The sequence below is a fragment of the Lolium perenne genome, chromosome 2 (assembly GCF_019359855.2).
Source record: "Lolium perenne isolate Kyuss_39 chromosome 2, Kyuss_2.0, whole genome shotgun sequence".
In the NCBI taxonomy this organism is placed as follows: Eukaryota; Viridiplantae; Streptophyta; class Magnoliopsida; order Poales; family Poaceae; genus Lolium; species Lolium perenne.
In genome coordinates, this window is record NC_067245.2 from 332,460,011 (window position 1) to 332,471,757 (window position 11,747).

General features: G+C 47.3%; 1 protein-coding gene across 1 annotated transcript; it reads right to left on the reverse strand.

Moving 5' to 3' along the window:
- Positions 1-4,988: 4,988 nt before the first annotated feature.
- Positions 4,989-6,069, reverse strand: LOC139835926 (uncharacterized). The gene is made up of 3 exons (XM_071825825.1): positions 5,635-6,069; positions 5,270-5,533; positions 4,989-5,191 (listed from the first exon to the last, which is right to left on the reverse strand). The coding sequence occupies exons 1-3, from the start codon at positions 5,702-5,704 to the stop codon at positions 4,989-4,991; spliced, it is 537 nt and encodes a 178-aa protein (XP_071681926.1). The 5' UTR covers positions 5,705-6,069.
- Between the last annotated feature and the right edge of the window lie 5,678 nt (positions 6,070-11,747).

Genomic DNA, 11,747 nt, shown 5'->3' on the forward strand with positions numbered 1-11,747 from the left:
TTGGATCGATGGCGAGACCAATCAAACAACCTTTGCGGCGTTTCTCGGAACCAAACCGCAAAGCCATGCTGTCAGAAATTAATCGACTACGAGAAGCTGGTTTTATCAAAGAGATATTCACAGAAGCCACATGGGTAGCAAACCCAGTGCTGGTGCCGAAGAAAAACACTAAGGTCCTTCGCATGTGCGTCGACTTTACGTGTCTCAATAAACATTGTCCAAAGGATCACTTTCCCCTCCCGAGGATCGATCAAATTATCGACTCCACGGCTGGATGTGAACGTCTTTCCTTCCTGGATGCATATTCTGGTTATAACCAGATCAGATTGAAAGAAGAAGATGAAGTAAAGACCGCGTTTATTACACCTTACGGCGTGTTTTGCTACAGAACAATGCCCTTCGGTCTAAAAAATGCGGGAGCAACATATCAGAGAATGATGCAGAAGTGTTTGGCGACAACGATCGGAAAAAACGTACAAGTATACATCGACGATGTCGTCATAACGTCAAAAAAGGGGACAACACTGATCGAGGATCTCAAAGAAACTTTTGATAACCTCGACAAATTCTGCCTGAAGCTGAACCCGACGAAGTGTTCCTTTGACGTCCCAGCAGGAGAACTTCTGGGGTTTCTAGTCTCAGCAAGAGGGATTGAAGCAAATCCCGACAAAATACAAGCTATCGTAACAATGAGGAAGCCAACAAAGTTGAAGGAGATACAACAGCTAACGGGGCGAGTCGCAGCTTTGAGCAGATTCGTCGCTAGGCTGGGAGAAAAAGCATTACCATTCTACGCTCTGATAAAGCAAGGAGATAAATTCCAGTGGAACGAAGAAGCCGACAGAGCTTTCGAGGATTTGAAGCGCACAATCTCGACACCACCAATTTTGGTGGCGCCAAAAGAACGGGAACCCCTCCTGCTGTATATCGCAGCCACGCCCCAAGTGGTGAGCACGGTGCTAGTTGTTGAAAGGGAAGAAGAAGGAAAACTCCACGGCGTGCAGAGGCCAGTATACTTCGTCAGCGAAGTTTTATCACCCTCAAAACAAAGGTACCCTCAGTACCAAAAGATAGCATATGGAGTGTTCACAACAGCACGAAAATTGCGCCACTATTTTTCGGCACACCCGATCATAGTGGTCAATGAAGCTCCCTTGTCAAATATATTGAACAATCCAGAAGCTACGGGTCGTGTCTCCCTTTGGGGAATAGAACTTTCCCCTCGGGACATCACGTATGAAAAAAGAAAAGCAATCAAGTCGCAAATACTGCCGGACTTCATTGCAGAGTGGATGGAGTTGCAAAATACAGGACCTCCAGACTTGTCGAGAACCTGGACCATGAACTTTGACGGGTCCAAAAGACTAGAAGGAGCTGGCGCAGGAGTAGTACTCATATCACCTGAAGGCGACAAGTTAAAGTACATCCTTCGGATGACGTTCCCTAACGCATCTAACAATGAAGCAGAATATGAGGCTCTCATACACGGGATGAAGATGGCGAAAGCCTGCGGTGCAACTCGACTAAAAATCTTTGGCGACTCACAGTTGGTGGCTCAGCAAGTTATGAACCAATGTGACGCAGTCAATGATAGCATGATGGCATACAAGGAGGTGTACAACGAGCTCGAGAAGTTGTTCGATGGATGCGAAGTAAATCATATTAGTAGATTGAGCAACGACGAAGCCGACGTTCTTGCAAACATCGGGTCGCAATGCCTTGCAGTCCCGCCAGGTGTATTCTGGGAAGAGATAACAGAGAGATCCACCAAGTCGACAAAATCAAAAAAGAAGGAGAAGAAACCCTCGGGGGCTACCCAGGACAAGCATGCGGACGAAGAAGAAGATCTGGACCTGGTCTGGGTGTTACTGCTACCGTGGATGCCGCCGTACATATCATACATCCTCGGAAAGAAATACCCGATGATCCGGTTGAGGCAAGACGAGTAATTCGACGCTCCAAAGCTTTCTCGGTGGTCCACGGAGAATTGTATAAGCGAAGTGTTTCTGGCGTCTGGCAATGGTGTGTTACACCCGAAGAAGGAAGAATAATTACGAAGGACGTACACGAAGGAATATGTGGCCACCACGCGAGTAGTCGAGCTATTGCAGCCAAGGTCTTTCGGGCAGGATTCTCTTGGTTGACAGCAATCGAGGACGCCAAGGACATAGTAAGAACTTGCGACGCGTGTCAAAGGTTTGCCGCAAAACCTCACTCTCCAAAGAGCAGAGCTAGCACCAATACCATTGTCATGGCCCTTTGCTCAATGGGGACTTGATATGGTGGGCAAGTTACACAAATCCTGGCCAGGAGGAAAGGAGTATATGCTAGTAGCTGTCGACAAATTTACAAAGTGGATAGAAGCGAAGCCGATAAATTCACCAGACGGAGCATCCGCAGTAAAATTCATAAAAGACCTCGTCTTCAGATTTGGAGTGCCCCACAGCATCGTCACAGACAACGGCAGTAACTTTACATCCCACGAATTCAAGGATTATTGCGAAGAGGTGGGCATCAAGTTGCACTTTGCGTCAGTTGCACATCCTCAAACCAATGGGCAAGTCGAGAAAGCCAATGGCATCATCTGCAATGGCATCAAGAAACGCTTGTTAGGACCACTGGAAAAAGCTCGGCATACCTGGCCAGAAGAACTACCAAGTGTGTTGTGGAGCATCCGAACAACACCAAACACAGCAACACAGGAAACTCCGTTTTTCTTGGTTCATGGAGCAGAACGGTACTACCAATCGAGATAGAGCACAACTCTCCACGTGTCGTCGAATATGACGAAGAAGTGTCGAGAAAAGCACTAGAAGACGACGTGGACGCACTTGATGAAGCCCGAGACGAAGTATTGTCTCGGGTAACCAAATACCAACAGGACTTGAAGAATTACCACAGTCGACGTTTGCAGCCAAGATCTTTTCAGGTGGGAGACCTAGTTCTTCGGCTCACGCAAAAAAGTCATGAAAAACTCGAGTCACCATGGCTTGGCCCTTACATTGTCACAGAAGTAATCGGAGGAGGAGCATACAGGATAAAGGACAAGAAGACAGGGGTGGAGGAGCCAAACCCCTGGAACGTGGCGCAACTCAGGCGGTTCTACGCCTAGAGTCAAAATATAGTCCTTGCAAAACTTCAATGTACTGAAACGCCCGCGAGTTTTCAGACGCACTCTTTTCCTTTTTCGGGGCACCGAGTGGGGCCGGAGAAGGTTTTTAATGAGGCGGGCTCGCGGTGCTGCAATATAATAAAGATAGTGTCAATATACCTTTCTCTTTATCGACATGTTCAAAGTCTTCGCTCCGACGAATTTCAATATAGTCCATCAAAAAAGAAAAAACCTTGCCTTGGTATTAAAATACCTCGTGAGTCAGTAAAAATACAAAATAGTACTCAATAAAGAAGCTCGGGGGCTCATATTCGCCATAAATATATAAATGCCTTGGTTCAAAACCTCGCAATATATAAATACAGTAAAGAGTCACCGAAATACTCGGGGGCTAGATAAACATACAAATATAATGATTGCTTCACAATATAATCACAGTCATGGGTTACAAAGAAGAATTATCTACAGGAGAAAAATAACTAGTCTCGATTCAGTATGTCATCAAGGGTAACTCTGTTTTCTTCAGGAGCAGCGCCAAGAAAATCAGCATAGTGACCATCGGCAAAAAAGTCGGCATCCATCCGAAGAAGGTCTTCAATCATTTCTTCGGCTACAGGCGAAACCTTCGTGTTAATTCGGTCAATACCAACTCTTCGACGTTTTACCTTTTGATGAACTTTTGCGACAACTTGGGTAAGGTCAAGATTTGAGTGGCAGATACGGAGCATGATAAGAGCAAATGCGGCGCCGGCTACCGGTTGAGCTTTGACAAAATCATGGATACTGCGAGCATCCTTGAATCTTTCCATCAATTCAGGAAGAGTTTTTGGTTGGACGTTCCGAGGAAACATGGAGTTGTAAACCATGGACAAGGTCTTGGTACAGAAGTCAAGAAAATCGCGAGTTTGAGAGGTGCGATCTTGAAATCTGACAATTTGGCGGGTCCTCTCTGGGGTAGCCCAAAACAAAGAACCATGGTCCAGGGAAAGGTTAACAAGGAGGTTCGTCCTAGCATTTACCCTCTCTTCCTCGGCAGCAGCATCAGTAAAGGAACCTATCAAAACAACGAAGTGGAAACCTTTAAGAGACATAGCATGAAGATGAAAGATATCGGAGGATAAAACAAGCATACCCGACATATCCGCACTGGCTTCATTCATTAATTCGAGCATGAAATTTTCTCGAGTAGTCGCCTTTTCAGCCTCGGAAGCAGCAATTTCCTTAGCAGCCACGGCCTCGCGAGCTTGCTGAAGAGCAACTTTTTCGGCTTCAGATGACTTACGAGATTGCTCCATCATCACAAGTGTTTGTTTCTTCGCATACTGAAGTTGCTGTCGAAGTTCATCCAGTTCTTGCGACAAGGTATCGTCGACAGGTGCAGTATCAGCAAAAGCTCTCCTCGCGCGAGAAGAAGAAGGCGAAACATTGGAAGGAGCGGAAGATGGAGTATAGTTATCAATATCAACTGAAATTTAAACAAGACAACATCAAACAACAAGCAAAGATAGAGTTTTCATTAATCTCTTGGAATAATTACAAGGGCATTACAGTGAAGCTAAGGAAGTACGTGTCGCCAAATGACTACTTTGGCGACAAGAGCAAAAGAAATAGAAAGAAAAACAGAGGCATGCAACTAGACCTTCGGCCTTGACGAGCTAGGAGTCGACGCTGGTTTAATCCCGAGATAGGCCAAGATCTTCTTTGTGTTGGGCTTGGCTGCCTTGATCAGCGACTTCCACCTTGATTGCTCTATCTGTTCGGTGTCGCCAACTTTCATCCAGTCGATACTCTGTTGACTGTCAGCAACCAAAGCGACAGTGTTCTCAACGGCAACCTTCATATTTTCTTGGCGCATCTTCAATCCAAGGTCTTCCGATCAGTTGAACATCTTGGCAAGGTTAAGGAAAGTCGCAGGCTCCTCTTTCTTCGGGAAGAAGTAGGGGAACAACGCCGACAATACTGCGTTAGCATTCGACACACCTTCACGAATCTCGGACCCATGAAGCTCCAGATAGGAAAGTGCGTCAAGGAGCGGGTCATCGACAGGATTCGTCAGATCAAAATCCTGGTTTGTTTGGGCTGTCAAGGAAACAAAGCATTAGTCAAAAAACAAGAAACAACGATTCTCATAAAAATAGAAGGGATCAGCAAAATTACTGAAAGTGCGGCGACTTTGAGTTTTCAGGCGCTTGAGGATTCCTTCTTCACGAGAAGCTTGCGCAGCTTTGTGCTCGTCTAAGGCAGATGTAGCATCCTCAAGTTTTTTCTGCAGTTCCTCGACACCAGCAGCTTTCGCCTTGGCTTCATCAGCTTCGGCCTTGGCTTTGCTAGCAGCGAGTTCGGCTTTCTTGCGAGCCGCTTCACTTTGCTCAAGTTTTTGAGCAAGTGCGTCGGCACGTTCGTTGGCCTCTGCAAGTTTCTCTGTCGAGATATAAAAAAAAAGAGAGAAGAAAGATCAAAAATCGCGACAAGCAACAGGAGCAAAAAGTCAAGGAAAAAACGGCAAGTTTAAAGGTCGTTACCTTCGGCTCTGTTAGCATATTCACGGTACCCAATAAATTGGGAGCCGATGCGGAGAAGCTCTTTGATCATGGGCTATTCAAGGTGAACACAGCAAGAGAAACATCGGCATGAAAAAGAGAGAAGGCGTAAAAAAAAAAACAAAATAAGGAAAATATAGAGGTCGACAAGCTTACATCATCTAAGAGCAGAGTCGACGAACTGCCCAACTGAGGGGCAGGTTCAACAATTTTTTCAACCCTTGTCCTTTTTGGTGAAGGAGCAAGGGGGCTTGATGCTGGAGTAGTGGTGACGACGTTTTGTTGAGGAGGCGAGTTTTCTTCTCCTTCAACTAGCGTGTCTGAGGCAAGTACAGTACGTGACGTGCTTGTCCGAGGAGCCACGTCAGTAGTTGGTACTTCTTCCTCGTCATCACTGTTGATTAAAAATCGGCAGCATAAAAAGCAAGACAAGATAAATATTTCGAGTACAAAAATAGGGAGCACTAAAGACGACTTACGAGCTGACGAGGGATTCAATATAAGGATCATAAGCTGCCTTCGGATGAGAAGGAACAACTTCTTCAGCCTTAGAGGTGCCAGAATCCTCGGCATCATTCCTTTTTCTTTTGTTCCTTGGAGAAACAGCAGGAGGAAGGGATTGCGTCGACTCACTGGCTTCAGACTCAATTTCTTTTTCACGGGAAGCCGCAGATTTGTGAGAACCCGCGACTTCACTTTCGGGAATAGAAGAACCTTGAGTATCTTCGGCAATGATAGCCTGTTCTTCGACTTCTCCACCCTCAGGAAGAGGAGGAAGGGAAGTCATAGTAGGATGGTTCTGTAAAAATAGTGACAAAAGGAAAATTAAAGAGATGCCAATACAATGAGATGCAGAGAAAGTGCGGAACAAGATAAAAATTCGGGAAGACAAAATACCTCGGGGAGTGGATTGGCGGAGCTGTATGGTTCCACGCGACAAGAGGAAGGAATAGGGTCCTTGCCCAGGCGAGAAAGTCTTCGAATCAACTTCTCCAAGTCCTTTGAGGAAAGATCACTGGAGATTCTGTTGGGGTCGTTTTCGCCAGAGTACATCCAAAGGGGATTTTTGCGAGCCTGAAGAGGCTGCACTCTAATCCTAAGGAAGTAGGCAGTGATTTGAACACCAGATAGCTCTTTGCCTCGAGTGTTTTGAAGCTGATGAATACGAGACATGAGTGCCTCTGTCGCCTTTTTCTCTTCCTCGGAAGCTTCGGCATCCCAGGAGCGGCGGCGCTGGATTCTGGCACTTCCGTCGAAAGGAATTATGTTGTGTTCAACGGAGTTGGCGCTTTCTTCGTGAATGTAGAGCCACTTTTTGCGCCATCCTTGGACAGAATCAGGAAATTTGACGTCGAAATAATCGACATCAGTACGAACACAGATAACAACGCCACCTATGTTATAAGTGACGTTGTGGGAGCCATTGCGGCGGAGGCAGAAAATGCGTTTCCACAGAGCCCAATTGGGAGGGATTCCGAGGAAGCATTCGCAAAGTGTGATGAAAATAGAAATGTGAAGGATGGAATTGGGGGTCAACTGGTGCAGTTGAATCCCATAAACGAAAAGAAGGCCGCGGAGGAAATCGTGAATTGGGGCCGAAAGGCCGCGGATGAGGTGATCAACAAAACTAACCCGGTACTCCATTGGAGGCTTGGGGTAGCTTTCTTCGCTGGGAAAGCGGATGGCGTCTTCCTTCTTCATGAGGCCAAGCCTCTTCAGCATGTTGGTGTCTTGGTTGGAGATTTTGGATCTCTCCCACTCAAGATCCTCGGCGGCCATCTTGGATTCCGGGCATCGTGGCGAGTGAGTCGCGTGCGCGGTGGCATCAACGGCAATGGGCAGAGCAATGCTCGTGAGTGCGGATGATCAGAGAGAGTTGGGCGCAGGGGAAGCTTTTGCGAAGAGGAACAGATGAGCGGCGCAAGCGAGGGGATGAACGGAGGTTGAAGAAAGGTTTATATAAGAATCGGGTGAAGCAGTGCGCCGTTGGATGAAGAAATCGTGTGGTGAAAAAAGATCTTCTAGATACAAGGGTAAAAAGGTATTTTCTTGAGATAGGCGTTACCGTACGTGCGCCGAGAAAAGCGGAGGACGTGTGTCCCCACTTGCACGACGTGTCAACATGGTGGAAACAATGGACCCACAAGGCAGAAAAATCAAGACTATAAACAGAGATGAAGCAATTTTGTTTAAGGGAAGCATGTCGACAAGAAAAATAAAAGAAGATTGGCGACAGGAGGAATTATTAAATACTTCGGGAGCCTTTGATCAAATACAAGTTTTTGCCCAAACGCTCGGGGGCTACTTCGATAAAAAGTAAAATTTCGAGTATGGCAATATAAAAATTGCGGGAGCCTACAACCAAGCACAAGTCCTTGGCTGTAGCCTCGGGGGCTACTCCCATCGGGAGCGCTGTTCACGCACCCGAGAGATAAAAAAAAGAAGAGAGAGATCATATTGGGAAATAACGACAATATAGCGACAAGGTGGACTAAAATGTCGAGCCTACAACCAAGCACAAGTTCTTGGTTGTAGCCTCGGGGGCTACTCCCATCGGGAACGCTGTTCGCGTGCCCGATGAAATTAACAAAGGAAAAGATAGAAAAGCAAGAGAGTATATTTCGAGTTATAATTAACTCTACATATACTCCCATCGGGAGAGCAATATAAGTCATATTTGACTCGATAAAATGTGCCATTCCAACAGCCGGAAAAGCACTCGACAATATATTCTCAGAACGCCGAAGTTGTGATCAGAATGCCGCAAATTTGCGAAGGTAAGACCCCAGATCCGTTCTGCTGGGCGTGGCATCGCCAAAGACTGCGCTCTGCTACTTTTATCCGTATCAACAGATACGAAGAAAAATCCTAACGGACGCGTTAGGTACCCGTTAAATTTGACTGGGACTCAACAGAATGGTAAGACCTTAAGCGGCACCTATCGAAGTTTACACCAGTATACCGAGATTATGTCCAGGGACGTGATTTTGAAGTAGGTTTTTACGGATTGCCACTAGAGCAGTTAACTAGTACCTGATCCGTCAGATGAACTAGCCCCAACTACCATTATCCCTGTACAATATAGAATTTTATGTGAGAAAATATAAAAAGGTTAAAGCTTTTGAGTAAAAATAAACAGTGGAGATTTTCCCTGATTCTACGATTCAAGCAAAATCTCGGGGGCTACTGACTAGGCATCCCAAATGGGCCTGCCGAAGATAGTACCCGGGGTTTACTGAAGGCCCACTACCCGAAGAATAAGAAGATTCGGGAGCCCAAGATATATTAAGGAAAGTCAAGAGTTGTAATAGGAAGTGTTATCTGTAATCTGGCGGGATGAGTTAGAAACCGTCCCGGACTCTGTAACTTGTATAGCACGAATCCCTCGGCTCCACCTCCTATATAAAGGGGGAGTCGAGGGATGAAGAAAGAATCGAATCATTGTCTACAAACCCTAGTTTTCATAATCGTCGAGTACTTTTCGGCTGAAACCTTCGAGATCTACTTACCCTCTACTTCCAACTAAACCCTAGCCTACAATCCATAGGCATTGACAAGTTGATACCTTGTCACTGTCACCGTCACACCATGGAGAGTGAATCCGGAGTTCATATTAAAGTAACCTCTAGAGTGTATAATAGTGCTACTCTGGATAACTCTCCTAATGGAATCACTAATCGTGTAGTGGCTACAAAAGCTCTGCTCAAAGTTCATCAAGTACTTGACAAACACCACTCATAGGGATATCCACGTCAAATCATAAATCCAAGATAATATATTTATCATAGTGATAGTTAACTTCATAATCTACAAGAGATCACAATCATAACCTACGCCAAGTACTACATGATGCACACACTGTCCACATTACATCATGAAGGAGGAATAGACTACTTTAATAACATCACTAGAGTAGTGCATAGATTAATAGTGATACAAAGCTCTTGATCACATAAAGATCACATGGGAGAGAGAGATGAACCACATAGCTACCGGTACAGCCCTTAGCCTCGGGGGAGAACTACTCCCTCCTCATCATAGGAGACAGCATCAACGATGAAGATGGCGGTGGTGTCGATGGAGATGCCTTCCGGGGGCACTTCCCTGTCCCGGTGGCGTGCCGGAACAGAGACTTCTATCCCCCGAACTTGGCTTCGCGATGGCGGCGGCTGCGTAACTTTTCTCGTCCCGTGTCTTATCTTCTTAGGGTTTTCGAGGCGGAGAGAATATATAGGCGGAAGGGCAGCCTCGGAGGAGCCAGGGGTGCCCCCCCATAGGCTGGCGCGCCCCCCCTTGGCCGCGCTGCCATGTGGGGTGGGGCCCCCAGGGCTCCCCTCTGGTCCCTCTCTGGCTCTCTGGAAGCTTCCGTGAAATATAAGATCGTGGGCGTTGATTTCGTCCAATTCCGAGAATATTTCCTTTGTAGGATTTCTGAAACCAAAAACAGCAGAAAATAGGAATTGGCACTTCGGCATCTTGTTAATAGGTTAGTTCCGAAAAATGAATCAAAACGATATAGTATGAATAAAACATGTAGGTATTGTCATAAAACTAGCATGGAACATAAGAAATTATAGATACGTTGGAGACATATCAACCGGTACCCAGGCCGGGATGGCCGGACCACAGACCGGCCAGGCCGGTGCCCAGGCCAGCCAAACCGGGCCTCTGACCGACCCTACTGTTGTTGTTTCACCTGCTCCTGTTGTTTTGACTGTTGATGCTGTTGATGTTTCTGTTACTGTTTCTTCATATTTTGGTGTTGTGGTTCGGAAGGAAGATGTATACCACGACTACCTTCATATTGTGATGGGTTCGCACTTCGATGCATCTACCATCAAGTGGAGGTTGGCTAGCTCCGCGACACCGGCGAAATTTCAGCTTTGGGAGTCACACATTTACGGTGGTTTTGAGAGATGCAAGGCGTTTGATAGTATGTTCGGTGGCCAAACTGAATTTATTATTGCATACCGGCGTGTTGATGACGTTCTGACTCGTTCGTACCATGATGTTCTGATAGTCCAGGGTATCGCCCGCTAAATTCAGCCTAACGCAATACGGGACGGCGCTATTTCACGTTCTGGAGAGACGCCGATTCCCATCCGTGTTGAAATCTAAGAATAATGCTCAATATTTAAAAAAATATAAATTTGGGCGAAACTAGGTAATTTAGACGAATCTCATACATATATAAGCGAAATTCGTGTAGTTCTTGCCGATTACATACTTAAGACTTAAAATAAAAACATAGTAAACTAAAACACGCCCCATGCCCAGCTGGCTGTAGAACTGCGTCTTGTTGTTGTCGTCGTCGAAGTCGTTGGGCGTCGTCGGGGCATGCGTGGAGGGGCTTGCGCCGTCGTTGTTGTCGAGGATGATGACACGCTGGTAGTCGGCGCTTGCCGGTGGGGGAGAAGGACGGCGTGCTAGCAAACATGCTGGCCGGCGTGCTGCTGGGGAGCCAAACGGCAAGCTGCCGCCACCTATTCGAGGAGGCACTGCTGGGGCTCCACCTCCTCCTTCACGTGTTGCTCGCCCAACCAGGCGAGGGCGAACTCCATGTCCACCGGCGGGACGTCGTCGAGGGAGGCGGCCAGGGCGAGCTTTTCGTCGGGGAATTCCTCCAGGTCGTCCGGCGCCTCCATCTTGATTGTCGTCCTCACGTAGTCACGCGGCGCCACCAACTCAATCGCCGGGGCCTTCTTCTTCTTCGACGACGCGCCGTCGGTGCCAGGCTCTGTCTTCAGTGTGACGAGGCTCAAATGGCCGTGGGGTGGTGACGGAACGTGGCGGTCGGAGTTAAGGATGAGGTCGTCGCTGGGCCTCCTACGCGGTGTCTCCTTCATCTCCACCTTGACGCGAGAGAACAGTGTCGTCGGCGGCGTGGAGCTGGGTGTGGACGACAGGCGGGGTCCTGACGAAGAGGAGGACGAGCCGGTGCCCATCCTCTTGGGCATCCACGACGCGCCGAAGCGCCAGGAAACATGCGGGGGGCACGATGGCATCGTCAGGCGCGGCTGGTTACCGGCGGCGATGTGCTCCAGGACGTAGGTGAGGGTACCGGCGGCAAAAATTCAGTAGGCAAAAGTTCTCTG